At 40.5% G+C, this 16,150-nt stretch overlaps 1 protein-coding gene across 2 annotated transcripts in view; it reads left to right on the top strand.

Moving 5' to 3' along the window:
• Positions 1-7,695: 7,695 nt before the first annotated feature.
• ZNF385D (zinc finger protein 385D) overlaps positions 7,696-16,150 on the top strand; it is a 451,302-nt gene continuing 442,847 nt past the window's right edge. The window contains exon 1 of one of the 2 annotated variants that reach the window (XM_074900516.1): positions 7,696-7,726. In XM_074900516.1, the coding sequence (XP_074756617.1) occupies positions 7,711-7,726 (16 nt within the window). In that variant the 5' untranslated portion in view covers positions 7,696-7,710. Of the gene's footprint in view, positions 7,727-8,152; positions 8,289-16,150 lie in introns of those variants that run through there. The other variant, XM_074900515.1, reaches the window with a different exon arrangement.

The following is a 16,150-nucleotide window of genomic DNA, read 5'->3' as shown; positions in this document are numbered from 1 at the left end:
TTCCATGGGATAAAAATACCCTGTTAAGACCAACTGTCTTACAAATTTTAACTCTCTGATTACTGATAGGAATTGTTGCTTGTTTTATATTAGCATGAGGCAAAGAATGACTGAAGTGGAGATGAACTACAAACTATTTAAGAAACAAGTAAGTTACATGTGATGTATATAACTCTATCTATATAGAGAATGCCTCTGAGAGTAATAAGATTATGAAATCCTGGAAGATTCCATGTATTCATGTTGAAAAATATAGAATTGGAAATAGAAATAGCAGAGGCAGATTTTAAGCAGTTATATGTGTGTAGTGCTTTTTGTTTTTACTGTAGCTAGACAGAAAATATAGAAAGGCACTCATCATTATTAACAACTCTATTTGTAGTTTGTCACTTTTTAAAAGTCAGGTGGTTGCATGGTGTGTATCTGATACATGTCATGTATTTCCATATCCCTTAGTCCTATGGCTATTAAAGCTCGACTTGAAAAAATTTGTTGGAAACTCAAGAGATGTCAAACATTAAACTGTATTTTTATCTCTAGTCTATAGGAAAGGTAGAGTCTGGTTGTGACAGGCTGAAGCAACCCTGAAGAGGAATGCTGCTTTCCTGTGGTCAGGAACACAGCGCTGGCTTCTGGGAGCAGTGTGTTACACAGCTCAGATGTGCACTGGCTAAAATAGAAGCTGCTTTTGTCTCCTCTTCCCATTTCCTACATGGGTCACAAATGCGGTTTTCTTTTTCTCTAGTCATGCAGTGGTGTGGAAATGTTTATTTTGACCAATACTGAAAGATCACACAGGTAAGGCCAAAATGCATCCATCAGAACGGTGCCTGGTGGTAAAGCACCTGCTGTTGCAGATGTAGCAGTGAAGAAGTACTGAGAACAACTCCCACCTTGCATTTCACACAGTTCTGGTCTCTGCCAGCTGTGAGATGCACCAATCAACCATACAGCACATGACCTGACATGCATCGTAACTGTCAACATTACCAGCATCTGCTTCTCACTCCAGGATGAGATTATTTTCCTGGTGTGTGTATAGAAGGGAAAAGGGATGCACCGGTTAGCCTCCTGCTGATGGTCTAAATGTCACCCTTCCACCTCTGAACTCTTTCCTCTGCTGGCCAGAAGAGCAAAATTGCAAAAATTCTATTATTTAGGGCAAATAGGTTTTCAAGAGGTTAAGTAGTGCATGACATAGTATTGTGTTAATTCTCTTTATAGAACATCAAAGAAGGAGGAAGCAGTGAGACAAAGGTGTCATGCAGTAATATTGCAATAACCTACGAACCCGTCAGCACGTTCTGCTAGATGGTCAGGTCATCTATGTCAACGTCCTGGAATTCAGCTGCTGAAAGTGACAGCTGTGGCCATCCCCTCAACTCTGAATGATTCCTGAATGCTGCATGAGTCCAAAACTAAAAGGAATAGAGAATAAACCCTGAACAGACATGGTTCCGTTAGGGGCCAGTGAAAGCACCAAAGAAACTTCAAGAAGGATGAAGGCAATTGGAAATTTAAAGAAATGTTTTTGTATGGTGAATAGTGGGGAACCAGCCAAAGGAAAAAGAAGTAATGCTAGTGATCAGGGATCTCCTGTACACCTAATTCCAAAAGAATTTCCTTATTTTGGTTCCATATTCTTCACTGATGTTACATAGATGCACACAATGTTTTCTTAAAGTTACATTAGTGTGGTTGTTAGATACCTATTTATACTTACTTGAAACATTCACGTAGCAGTTCTTTCAATAACTAGGTGGTTACTGAAGTAAGGGAAAACAGACCAAATTACATGCAATTTTGAGACATGTGTTTAAAAATTGCAGATGTCTTTCTTCACGCTAGAGCATTCTCTTTGCCAAAACCACCTAAAGCAAAAGTTTTTGACTGAAACCCAGGGAAAAGCCATATAATGTAGTTGTAGTGGATTTAATGGGTGATTGGACCTCCATAACTCTGTGAGTTTAGTTACATCAACACGTTACTCAGTAAGGATGTAGCATAGCTTGTGTCTGGTGTGCTTTTAGCCACTGCAGTTAGGGCCCAATCCCAGATGCCATATTCAAGCATGACTCCAGTAGAATAGAGAGTGAAACCCTGAATTATGGTCACAGAAACAAAGAACAAACAAATAATTCACAGTTGTTAGTACCATAAAACCTGCATGAGGTTTTCTGCAAGCTCCTGCAACCTACTGTATGCTGGAGGGATGCTACAGATGTTGTGGCTTTGGCAGAGAAGATGCACAGTCAGGAGAAATAATGTTTCATTCAGTATGTTCCTCTTTCAGCCCCTGGCAATAGGTTTTCTGCAGTTTCCTACAGAGCTGCAAATAGAAACTAAGGCTCTGTCTGACTCACTGAACCTTTAAGGAGGTGACAGGTGAAAAAGAGTTGGCTCCTTCTTTTTTTTTTTTTTCCAGAGTGAGTTCCGTGGTTTTATTCTAGTTAGGATATGAAACGTATGTTTCTGCTTATGTCTGTAAGAACTAATTTCTTAATCCATATTCTATCATCAGTTATATTATGTTAAATTGACTTCAATTTATATTACTACTATTTTTGTAAGGTAAAGCACAGCAAATATATTTCTGACCTAGTGACAGGGAAGCATAGTTATAACAGGGACCACGTTGAACACCGAGACAGACTGATAACCAACACAGGAAATAACATAGGAGTTGCAGATCACACAAAATGTGTGTCAAAAAGGAAGAAATGGGAATTTTGTCTCAAACTACTAAATTTACTTGCTAAGGAATCCAGAAAATTCAGGGAAAATTGTATTTTGTTTTGGAAAGTAGAAAGGAAGATCTCTTTAAACTTTCGTACCATAGCTATTTCTTTCTTAAATTCTGTGACTGTGGTAATTATAAACTGTGTTTAGCCTTTTATGGCTGACCTTCTAACTCTTCTCTCAAAGATCCCTGGGCGTACTTTTGCTCTACATTTATCTAAAATCCCATTCCTCAGTGTATCCAGAGCAGGAGGACTAGTAAATACCTGGAAGCAGTGTGCCATCTTGGGTTCCCATCTCTTGCACATCCTGAAGATTATCTGTCTTCTGATCCAGCTCTTCAGCATCATTTCCATTTCATTAAATTATATGAGGGACCAAGAGGCACCTCTGCAATAATTCCGTAGCTTTGAAACCAGAAATTTCTTTTACATAATTTCTGTTTTTCAGTCACTAAAACTCGACTGACCTGAAGCAGCAGTAAATATTCAGTTTTTCTTTATACTTGCTTTTACAACTATTATTTCATTCAGAAACCTCCCAGTTTGTGAGCTATTAAATGGTAGTGCCTGGAATTATGTACTTGTATCTAAATGTTTGCTCATGGGGTTAGTGATGTGCTTGGTTTCCTCAGCCTGCACTAAGTTACGTAGTGATATATCTTAAACTTCAATATAGGATAAATGAACATGAGATTACAAATATTGTAGTTCTTCTGTATATTGGATGAAAAGACAAAAATGTGCAGACAACTGTGTGCCACAACAATATCTCAGAGACAGGATTGTGATTCAAGATTCTCCGTCTGATGAGATTTGAGTAAAAGTTTGTGTAAAATGGACTTTTGACAGGACATTCAATATGTAATAGGATCATTTAAAAGATGAGCTTCTAAAATAGTAACTGAAATGCTCTAAGGTCAAAGCTGTGTCCTGTGGGCCTTGTAAATTTCCATGTTTATCATCTGCAGTGCACCCACCCAGCACCCCCAATTCTTTGGGCAAACCCTCAATTGCTTTTTGCAGTCAACTGGATCAAACTCTGTGTGGCATGAAAAGGGTAGGCACAGTTTATGAATTGTGTCTTCTGTTCTACCCTTTGGAAAGGAACCCCTTCACATCCACTTGATGGAAAACAAGTTTTCTGCTGTTAGGCATAATAACTGAGGGAAGAAAGATGCACTGAAAGAAACACCGACAAGGGCATAGAGAATAGAAATGTTGCTTTCCAGAGTAACCTTGTTTCACGGTTATCCACTCTTTTCCCTAGTTCTTTACACTTAAAAGAAAGATTCTGGGACGTCAAATATATATTGAATTTTGGGAATATGTAACCTGAAAATGAAACTTTGTTGATACAAAGATAAGTCGCTACTCCTTCTTTATGCAATGTAAAAATACAGTGGCTGTCCTTTTTGTCAGACTTTCAGTACTGAGTTCTGACTCCATTGCACGTTACTTTTTATGATGAATATGTAGTTCTCTAAACCTATCCCCAGATCTTAGAAACAATTATGAGTACAGGAAGCAAAGAATATGACTTGTTTAAGGTTGGCCTTGAAGTTTTCCTTGGCCAGGAGTGCTCTCACAGGTTTAAGCTGCTGCCTGCCATCCAGGTGCAGTATCTTCACTGGACTTGGTGCCAGGGTGTGCATAGCTGCTCCGGAGAACATGAGAGAAAGAAGACTCAGACAGATTGTACTGAGGATTATAAAGTTGTGATGGGGGTGGATGCTGCTATTGCCAAGGCAAGAGCCAGCACAGCCTGACTCCTGTCCTGTGCCTTGTCTTGTAGCTGGTACCAAAGCTGCCCTCTTGTTTTTTCAGTTCCTCCAGAAGTTTAAGAGGACCACACACAGGCTGCTCCAAAGCAATGCATGAATATAGCTGAGGTTGCTGTGAAAGGGCAAGCTGGGGTACAGGTGTCAGTTTAGCTGCTTTATCACAGTTTTGCACCTGCACAGAGTAGAGGAGGGCAGCTGCAGGCAGGTAAGTTAGCTCAAAAAAAAAGATGCTTGTGGTTATTTGGCTTTTGTCTGGTTTGTACAAAATCACTTGCATATTTACATAATGCATTATAACCTGGAGGCATCTTCTGGAGGGGCACAGATTCCCATGTGGAATGTGAAGTGGTGCTCTGCAAGGAATCAGAGTAATTTTGTGAACTGCTTTTCTACCTCATTTAGCTTTCCTCTCGTTGGCCAGGTTAGGAGAAGGTAGGTGTCTTCAGTACCAAAAGACACCAAGAGAAAATTCTTGTCAATGTTAAATTATGAGGATGTTGCCAGCAAGTTTTGGACCAGAAGATGAGATGGGCAGAACTGCCTTGGAGCTTCTAGAATAGAGCTGGATTGCTACCATGGACTGAGCTGAAGCCTTACAAATTTGAGGTCCTGTCCTCAGATAGACTGACAAGGCAGAAAGTACTGTGTACTTCTCTTTCCAAGTCAACCAAGTATAATCATTTCAGCACTGAGAAATGGTACTATTAGAGATTCTTCCCTATTATTCTCAGGTAAAACAACAGATGCCTAAGCAAAAAAAGGAAGTATGGCAACACTCCTATTTGTGAAGGTCTGAAGAAGTCGGTTCAGCATAAGCAAAATTTAGAACACATATTCAAATCACCAGTCTGTTTAGTGCTGCGTCTATGCAAAGAACATGTTAAAGAGGGAGATGTGACATCCAAACACTCCTTCACCAGTGGAAAAACAGCCTCAAGTTAATACATGAAAACAGTTGTACATCTTCAACATTAAATGAGCAGGAAACATAAACAAGAACAAACAAAAATTAGCTTGCAACTTATGATGCTATGCTAAAGGAATGACAGTATGATATATAGAGGTATTGTATAACATTCCAGTATTGTCATTTTATGATATCTGTATCTTTTATTTTCCACAGAGGCTGCTCATGTTCTCCATTACACCTTTTGTTGGAGTATAAGTGTGATGGTCCTCTAAATTACAGGTACTACAATGTACAACGGTATTTAAGAAGTGTTGTGTCTTTCACTCCTTAAAAATAAAAATTAAAAAAAAAAAAAAGTTATTAAATGTTGATAATGGAAAAATTAATCTTTCAAGAAGAGGTTGCACATCTGTTTTTTTAGCTATTAAATTTTCTGAAAAAATACCTCTTTGCACAAAGACACAAGTATGTAAGATAAGTATTTTTTGCTTTTTTTCTATTTATTAAATCTGTTCTGGAATATTAATTCTACATACAACTATTGTTGGATTTTCCTACTTCTCACTAATCCCTTGTTTTAGATGCTATATACTTTTATGTAATTTAAAAATATTACTCTCTACAAAACTTTTCATACCCTGTTTTTCATTTGCATTCCAACTATTTGCTGTAGGAGTTTCACATTCTTTGCAAAAGGAGATATAACTCCAGATGTATTTTCTTTCATTTTTCTTTCCTCCTCTTCCCCTGTGTAAATACTACTATAAAAGTACATTTACCAAAAGAAGATGACTATTGACTATAAAAAATATCCTCATGTAGAACAGCAGTGACATGATACACCACACACCCACTTGTGTAGTCTACCAATAACAAGGGAAACGGGATCAAGTGATAGAAATATATGTGATTTAGATCAGTCATTTTGGGAGTGTATTTATTCAAGATCCTTCAAGAGGAGATGAATAGCAGGTTTTTAAATGTGGTATTACGAGGGTAAGCAAATGAGTCATTATTTGTATTACAGTGCAATAGAGTTAGGCAAGAACAACACTACAAGAGGGAATAAGCACTCATATCTAACTGTTTATTCTATTACATTCATCACCACAGGGTGTACCTGTACATGTCGGGTCAAGGTCAGTGATCCTTGTTCACATGAATCATTCTCAGTGTTGATGAAAAGCACCCCTGACGCAGCGTGTTCAAACACCAACAGCTTCAGGAGACAACAACATTGGACTGACTCACTTCTTCGAGCCAGAATTCACAGGTGAGGCAGAACGGCTGGGGGGAATTCAGGGCTTAGGATGGATAATGGATTAGCAGAGGCTGTTGGAGGAGATCAGAACTGAAAAAAACAAGGTGGATAACTATTAACTGGGGGACAAAACAGTGCTGTTACATCATAGGCTATGGCTCCTTGACAGCTTGGCTGTTTGAGTTTCAAAGCCAAAGAAAGCCTCTCAGAAACAAAACTGATTTTTAAAATTTTTTAAGTGCTACCTGGTTCTGACTCAGTTTCCAAGAAACAAGTTTTAAAGTTATGATAACAATGAATCCTAATTATCTTTCTCCACAAACTTCTTGAAGTCAAGGGAACAGAGATAGAATATAATGGCACAGGAAGGAGGTTTTATTTTCCTTTTTCTCCTTTTTTTTTTTTTTTTTTCTTTCGATCAGTGCAAGCTCTGCACACATTTTGTCTGTATTTCAAAGTGTCCAGATAGAATGAAGGATACACCTCGTGGGAAGTGCTGATGACATATAGATATTTATGTGTATGAGAAATGAAAAAATCAGCTGCGGAATACCTTTTCATGGCTGTTGCAGTGACTGCTATAATTTGACATACAGGTGGATTTATTATCAAGATTACAGACAAAAGTTATGGGCATTATTTGTACTTAAGAAGCATCCTGCTCTGCCACGTCCTTGGGACTACAACTGCATTTTGGACTATTTTTTTTCCCCTGAAAACTGCTAATATTCCATCTCTCTGCGCCTGTAACTTTTTAATCACTAAATCTGATTTTAAGAGGACAGCAAATTTCAGTGAACGTTGTGTTTTACAGCAATTTTGGAGGCCCCATGCTAAAGCAAGGGGGGAGAACAGGACGGCGGGGTGGAGTCCCCAGCACTCTAGCGAGGAAGAGGGGGCTCCGCGGGGTGCGGGAGGGAGGGAGGCTGCTGTCTCACCACACATGGGCTTGTGGGAAGTGGGAATCTCAGGTTGAGTTACTCATCGTTATGGAGTCAGGAGTGTGCAGAACCGACGATGTTGATGGCAGGAGGTAACGTACACATGTTTGTCAGTGAAGGTGCTGTAGGAGGACTTGCCGGCGGGCAGGAGGAGGTTTATGTCGGGGACTGTCATTCCCCAAGTGTGGAAGGAAGCCTTCTGGTCCCGGGAGCTCATCACCACCTCCTCTGATGTTCTCCTTCCCCACGGTACGACCAGGGGGCTGCCGCCGATCTGCGACCCCCCGGCCGGGCAGGGGCCCAGGCGCCGTTCCGCGGCTGAACGGGGCGGGGGGGGGGCGCGGGGCGGCGCTGCCCGGGGCTCCGCGCTGCGGCCCCCCCACGCTCCCGCCCGCCCGCGCTGATTGACACCGGGCCGGGCGGAGGCGGGACCGCCGGGACCGCGCAGCTCCCGCCCGCCGCCGCCGCCGCCGGGCAGCGGGTCCCGCGCCCCGTCGCCGCCGCGCTCTCCCCGCCCGGCCGGGCGCTGCTGCGCGGGGCCGGCCGGCGGCATGGCCGGCTCGCTGGGCAGGGGGGCGGCGTGCTGGCGGATGCGGAGCGCGGCGGGCGGCAGGAAGGAGAAGCCGGCGGGCGGCAAGCCCCAGCCGCGGCACGGTAAGGGGAGGGTGGGGGCGGCCGCCGCTGCCGCCGCCGCGGTGGGACGGGGAGCTCCGAGGTCCGCGCGGGGCACCCCCGGGGCCAACTTGCCCGTGACTTGGTGCAGCCGCCCGGCTGCTGGGGGGCGGGGGGACCCTCTTTGCCTTGCTCCGCCGGCGGGTGCCGAGGGAGGGGAGCTCCCCCCGCCCGAACTCCGCCGAGCTGCGCCCCTCATGCTTTTTAGTTACCGCTCACCGGGGCTAGGGCAGAGGAATCGTCCTCGCGTGCGTTTTGGCATCCTGCTCTGATAGCGGATTCTTTGATTGTTGCAGAAAGCATTTGCAACCTGGCAAACGCCAGCGACTCTGGGGAAGAGTCCTCGAGATCGCTTTTGGCTTGCATCTGTCCGGTCTTAGTGCCCTTACAGCACTATTAAAATTACTTGCCCTGGGTGCTCTTGTCTCCCCGCTACTTCTTTCGGGGAGCTAGATGCTCTCTTCCAAGCCGAAGCAGCACGCAAAGAGTTCTTCCAAAATCAGGTCCTGACTTTGGAAACACAGAAGGGAATGGTGTTGCACGAACTACTGAAAACAAGTGTCGGGTTCGTGACCCGCTGTGTGCTGCACGGTGAACGTGGTCGCCCAGAGCCACATCTGCCATGTACGGTTTCCTTGCTGTAACCACTTGGCTGTCGCCGTTGTCTGCTTTGATGAACAAACCCAACTGCCTGTGGATACGGTTGCAGTGTCTGGAAATCTCACTAGAATTTGTTTCAGCTGTGCGTTTCCCGTGAGTTTTAAACCCACTCTTTGGGTAAGTGGGTTTGCAGAAGTCTCGAATCTAATCTCTCAAGGATATAGTAACAGTTTAAATTGCGTTTGAGTTCTGCTTTAATTTGTGCTTGCTTATTGTTGGATACGTTAGTCCCCAAAGTAACTTTGTGCCTTTTTCCGAGAAAATAATTTGGCTGAAAGAGTAATTTGTACTCTTCACAAGTACACAGAGCAACTGTAGCGCACGCGGTAATCTTGGCGACAAAGATGTTGGGGTGATGGGGAGCCTGGTGTCTTAGGTGACGACATTCTGAAGAAGGTGCTTGCTATGAAAATAATACCCCCAGGTGCAGGTCTGAAATGAAAGAAATCTAGAAGTTGCTTCTCCCACCGACTGTCACCTGGGTATTTCTGAGCTGGAGTGCTTTTGCAGCCACACCTCCTTTTATGCTTGTTTATGCCCCTTTCACAGGGCAAAGAGGAAACAGACAAAAAGTCCGAGTGAAGGTTTTGTCAGTGGTTATCAAAAAACCTCTAAAGTAAATGACTCTGCAGATAAAGAAGTCTTATCCAGTTAGAGAATAAAAGCGGTTGTTTAAAAAATAGTTGCAAATATTTATCCTATTAATTTTGAGTTTAAGGCTGGTAGTGGACAATAACTCACATTAAAAAGGAGAGTTGGTGGCATCCCTTTAAATTATATACTTGTTATACGGTAACATGTATAACGTAGGTGGATGTTATACAGTAGCTAAGCACATAGACCAAAATCCTGGATGTAGTGAAGTCAGTGGGAATTTTGCCACTGACCTGAGAAGAGCCAGAACTGAACCCACAGACTGCATGGTATAAGGTGTCGGGCAAACTGAAAACCTTCGAGTGATACAGCTGTGCAACTGTGGCAAAGTTTATAATGCTGCAGTATGCCGCTGTGTTTAAAATATTATCAAAGTAGCACTACCATAAATTAGTTAATTTAGGAAGATATTTTATAAGTTGGTTCTAATTTAGCTTAACAAAAAAAGACTGAAACACAGCACACCTTCAGAGTTGCTTCTTATAAATGTTTTGTAAAGTATCATATGGCACTAAATTCTCATTTAAGTAATTGCTGTAACAACATGGAACACTAAATTACACCGCAGCACATACAGTTTGCATCCTAATTAATTTTCATTTGTACTTTAAGGATAATCACTCTTCTCGCTGTACTGTCTTTGCAGGGTGCACTGGACTTATTTACCAGGTCATTTACTATCCTTTAACAGCTCCACATGTAAGGTAAAAACAAAATTAGACCTAATTTGTATGTCCCTAATACTGGTTGTGTGCAACAGGGAGATTTTTGAGGAGGAAAAAGAAGCGTAGTATTACTTTAGTATGTTGCTTAAATTTTCAAAGTTATAGAAATTCTCTGTTCTCCAAGAATGGAAGTAAATTATGGCTTTTGTAGATAGTATTGACCACTTCATGCAGGAGTGGAAATTTTACTTAAAATGTTTAAACTAAAGCATTAGAGGGGTTATAAGTAAGATATACCATTTTATTTTTAAGTATGTGAGCTGTCAGCAATTTTTAACTGGCAAACACACTTACAGGTTTGATTCATTCATACGTGTATGCATGCAATTATCAAAGTGAAGTGAGAGCTACTCCCAAGAGAACTGGGAAGTAATGTTGTTGTTTCCTATTCTCTTTTTGCTGCAAAACCATTTCCATGGGCCACCAGCCTGTGTTCCCAAAAGGTGACATAGCTCTATGCATCTCTGTGGTGCTGTTATTATTGACACCAGCTGAAGACTAAGCACAATATTTCGGTGTATGTTTGGATTAAGATACTTTTATTTGTGCATCAGTTAAGGGTCAAAACTGTCAGGGTGCATATTGAATTGTGAACACCTGAGCAAACCTGCTGCTTAACTGAGTCAAGTTACAAGTATTTGCCAGTTTTGACATTCATCTCACCTTTTATATGAGCAATTATGGAGATTTCGCTATGCTTTTCAAATATTAAAAAATGCGAATATGAAATTTTTCCTGTCTCACGTGCAGAAGTTCTTATTTTACACTTTTTGTAATTCCATACCATGTAAATCAATGTAGAGTAGAATTAGAGTTTCCACCTATTGTGGTCTAGACAGTGAACAAAGTCTTTGTCAAGACTCCAGCAAAAAGTTCAGGATCCTGTTAAGATGATGAATATTAATCATCTTGTAAAACGCCAATTTTTAAATGATTTAATGTTGGGTTAGCATTGGCACCTTACCTGTAAAATCTCCCAAGAGCTTGAAAACCTAGATGAGTGGCTACTGCCAGAATTCTATTACAGATAGTCTCTAAGCAGAAGATGTTAAGGAGGAGCCTAATGAAAACTACAGTGTAAATCAAGTAGGATTTTACTGTACTGCTTAAGAAAACTGAAATGTTTGTATGAAAAAATCTCTTCACTTGAGGAGTAGATATGGAAGTTTGTGACTAGTTGTGAAACAGAAAGATGTTTTAAGTTACTTGACACCACTAGAAATACCTTCTGGAGAGAAAGCAATATTTTATATTCCTTTTTAAAGCTATGTGAAAGTTTTGCGGTGAAAAAGTAGCTCTGCATCCTTAGTCTTAAAACAATTCTCAGGGGAAAGAAGAACAAGTAAATAGTGCTGGATGTATATGTAGGAGTGTGTGTGTGGACACATTGGTGATATTTTAGACAGAAAATTATTACTACTTTTTTTTTTTTTTTTTTTAACTGCTTAAAAAATGTGTCAAATTTAGGCAGGGGAGTGGAAGTTCTCTCTGCTTCAGTCAGCACAGTGAAATCAGTTGGTATTGTGCCAATATGTTGGATCATGCCCAGGTAGGCTGGATAAATAAATGTGAGCTGTAGCAACACAGACCTCTTTTTCACCTGGCCTCGCTAACTAATTTTAGTCTTCACCTGTCTAAAGCTGTCACAGGACAAGACAAAAACTGTTGTCTGCATTTCTGTTTAGTGTTTATTCCATCTGAATGTAACAGAAAGGTTGTAGTGCAGTAAGGGTACAAGTCAGCATATTATCACTCCAAAGAAGTGGACTCCTCTAATTGTGTTGAACTGATGGAAGATTGAGGAGAGAGGAAAAAACCCTACAAACCTGTCCACTGTTTTCCTCTGCTATAAGCTTAGATGTTTGCACATCCTGGCTGCGACTGGACTAATTCCACAGTTGATACTAGGGAAATTAAGTTGTGCTTGAGTTTTCCAGTTTCAGGTGTTCTCATATTCGCACATTCCTTCTTGAAATATTCAAGAACATGCTTTAGTATTTTCTGTTGTCTTGTTCCTTTTTTCCTTCTCTGTCTCCTGGGAAATAATGTTCTTGGTCATACTGAGGCAGTCATAACCAAATCTTCTGTTTTGCTGGAGGCGTAGTTCTCTATGCCTCACTTTTTACGTGTGGCTTATTGTAGTGTTTGTAAAAGTAAATGTCTGAAATTCATGTAGGTGTAGTTTTTATATATATATATATATTTATCTATATATATATATAAAAAAAATCAGCTTAATATAAAAGAAGTTATCTTCTTGAAGCAAGTTAACCTCTTTTCTGTTATCTGCTGGAATAATCTGAAGGTAGACTTCAAATCTGAAAACATTTGTCTAGCCTGTATGTTCCTATGTGTAGATCTACTAGTGCTTTGATGCCTTGACCACTTTTGGTGTCCCACTAGTCAGTGAGTGTCTGTTTGCCATGTAACGCAGACCTTGGTGTGAAGGCATGGCTTTCACAACAAATGGATGGGTAAAGGGTTTGACCTGGAGAACAAGAAAGGTTGATTTACCAAACACATTTTAACTTGCTTAGCCTTTTCCTTTATGTGAGTGCCAGCTGATACCTCTTTACTTATCTTAATCAGACATAATAGGGAACAGCTTCTATGATTTAGGAGTTAAGTTCCATTTTGTGTATGTTTTTGGTTTTTTTTGTGTGTGGTGTGGTGTGTTGTGTGGTGTGGTTTTTTTTGTTTGTTTGTTTGTTTTTTTTTTTCCAAATTCACAATAGTGTTACCGTATAAAAGGTAATACCTTCATGGCCAGATATGTGCCTTTTTCACCCCTAGTTCATGGAAGAGGTTATTTATGATACTGATAAAAACTAGCATTACAACTTGCACAATTAAGAAGTAATCCAAGCTACAAATCCATGGATTATTCTGAATTTGAATTTACAACAGAATTACAAACGCACCATCTAGATTGTAGAAGCAGACTCCAAATAGTTTTATGATATTCATTTAAATCTAATTTTGGCACAGAAATGTAGTTAAGAAACCAAAGACTTCCCCTTCATTCCATAACCAGATTAATTTTTCTGACTTTTTTTGGTTTTTTTTACAGATTTGGAGAGTTTTAATCACACAGAGGTCATGAATCACTTTGGGAAATGCAAGGTGTGCTTTAAAAGGGGAAAAAAAAAAATCACTTTCCTAATCATTTGGCTCTCGCTGTTAAAAATTGTGAAGCTAGGTGAAATGATTACTCTGACAGAACTATAGAAACTATCTCATTTTAGTACATTCTGAAGTATTTTATATTTTGAGTAACCCTGGCTCAAGGGCATTTTATACTCACATCTGGAAGTTTCCAGTCTTAGTATTCAGCCTAGTGTCTCTGCCTTTGTATTTCCACTTTGCCTTGCCATGTTATAACAATGAATCATCTTGTCCATTAAATAAAGTTGGAATGTCTGTTTATGCACTGAATTTGTTTCATCATGTCGCCATAATAATTGATTGGAACCGTGGCAACTCTGACTGCTTTCCCATATGTATTTGGGCTGGACTTTACCCAGTGCTGTTCTGAACAGCAGAAGGATAAGCTATCCCAAAACCTGGAATATCTTTATCCTCTCAGGATTCAACCTCTCTTTCTCATGAAACTGTAGGGTAGCATTTTCATATTCTGTCTCCATGTATATGAAGTCGGGTAGAGGCTGTAGTATTTCCCATCATATGAAAACATAACAGTTGCAATACACATACAAGTATAACAGTTAAACCATGAATGTTGTTATTGTAGGTTTGCTTTGGTATGTTCTGTTTTGTTGATGGATTTTAAATTAGTGCTCTCTAAAATATTGAAACATTAAATAAGTGAAACAAAACTATAGTGTTATTCTTTGGTTAGTTTAATAATGTTAATAGAGCAGACAAGTAACAGGGTGCAAATGAAAGGGCCACGTGTCAGGGAGGCTGTGCCAGCAGATGCAAATTCACACCTCTTGCCGTGTGAGTGGGCTTGCAGATTGCACTCTGGTTGATAGTTAAGCAGAAGGTTTTGCAAATAAATGTTCTTTTGTTAAAAAAGGTATTACACTGGCTATACCTTGACTCATATAATAGCATTTAGCCTTAACTTACTTTGTGGTAGTATCACTGAAATGATACTTCCATGCAAAAAATCCACCTTTGTTGCATTTTGAAGGTGAATACTGAAGGATCTGCTTAATAAATAAAACTAAAATGTTGTGTAAAATGTGTCCTTTTAAAGATGGCTTTGTGATCTTGTCCTGTGCACTGTCATGTCTAAGAATATTTTTCTGTGCTCTCTATGACCAATTTTTATTAAGAGTTGTTGATACCATGTTTCTGTGGAAAGTATCAAAAAAGAAGAAATGAGGAGTAGGAATTAGTGGGTAGAACCTTCTCCTGAAGGCAGATTAAAGTAGAACTGTTAGTTTGTGATAACGAACCCAAAAGCCTGTGGAAAGAAGTGAGAAAAAAGAGTTGTTATTGTCAATGACTGCATTGAGCTTTGCTGTACAAACGCTTCCAGTTTTTTGTTCAGTACTTCTCACTCTGAAGCTCTGAAACTACAGAGCTGTCTAAACTGCTGGCATTTGTAGTGAGGGGGAGGAATGGGAGGTTGAGAAGAGATACTCTTTCTCCAGAAGTTGGATGGGGTAGATTTGCGTAGTATGACCAGGAGTCCTCACCAGTTTCATCTTTTTGGCTGATAGTCACTGTGGTTTCATGTGGGAGGTCATGGTTCCTGCTAGACAAGAAGTGGGCGTAAGTAAAATTTTTTTAGGAGGTAAGTGAGAGGAGGTTCTGTAATAAGCTGTATGCAGAAAGATCAAGGGACCCTTGTGATGCATTCACATCAGCCAGGATCACAAAACGAATGAGATGCTGTGCTCTGTGCTGGGGAGAATGGCTTTTGCATGACTTTTAAATATAAGTCATCCTGATAATCAAGTCTTGACATCATTACTATATGGCTTATAATGTTCAAGCCTGAATTAGAGGGAAAGGGAACACAGTCTTCCAATTTTTATATAAGCTAGAGGTGTGAATTTTTGGCTGTCTCGCTATTTGGAATTCCAAGAGATATTCAGGTCTGCAAATCCATTTTAAAACTAGACAACAGTGGTCTTTAGAACACCAGAAACGCTTTAGGGAAACACGGTCTTTTCCAGTCTGGATGACGTTGGACTTCTGTAGATTCTCTATGGCAGGCTGCTCCCAGTCCAGGTATTGATTTCAGTTAACACTGAAGTAGCCTAAGGGATGGTCATTTTTTTGTGCTAATGGTACAGCTGGGTGCAGCCTAAATTGCTTCCAGCCTTTAGCCTACAAAGGCAAATTCTAATGAAGCAAAAAAGAACTTATTGATGGTTTTATTCATTGTGCAACGGGGAGGACATCGTGTTATTTTTCACTGAGAAGTGGTAACAGTCTGATCAGAATAGGAGCATGTTTTGGGTTGGTTTTGTGTGTGTAGTCTTTGTTTTCTTGAAATCCAGTCTGAGAAGGTAGTCCCAGCTCAGTTACTGTATTTTTTGGTAGAGGGCTATATTACAAATGTAAAGGTGGGAGAAGGATCACCTTGCAGAAACTGGAGTGAGATTCTGATCTCGGAATGACTTGATCTTGTAGGAGGTAGCTGCTTGCTGGATGTACCATATCACTCAGCTTATTTTCTAGGCTTTTTGAATTCTGTTTTGCCATTTGTTGCAGGGACTGAAGCAGACAAATGATCTTACAGAAGTGATTATTAGGTGCCACCTGAGAGTTTTTCAGAGTTCTTAAGAACTTTGAGAAGTTATTCCATTGCAGGGAAGGTAAATCTGA

The sequence above is a fragment of the Athene noctua genome, chromosome 2 (assembly GCF_965140245.1).
Source record: "Athene noctua chromosome 2, bAthNoc1.hap1.1, whole genome shotgun sequence".
Lineage (NCBI taxonomy): Eukaryota > Metazoa > Chordata > Aves > Strigiformes > Strigidae > Athene > Athene noctua.
Note: the sequence above shows the minus strand (reverse complement) of the source record. Positions and strands in the feature narration are given on the sequence as shown.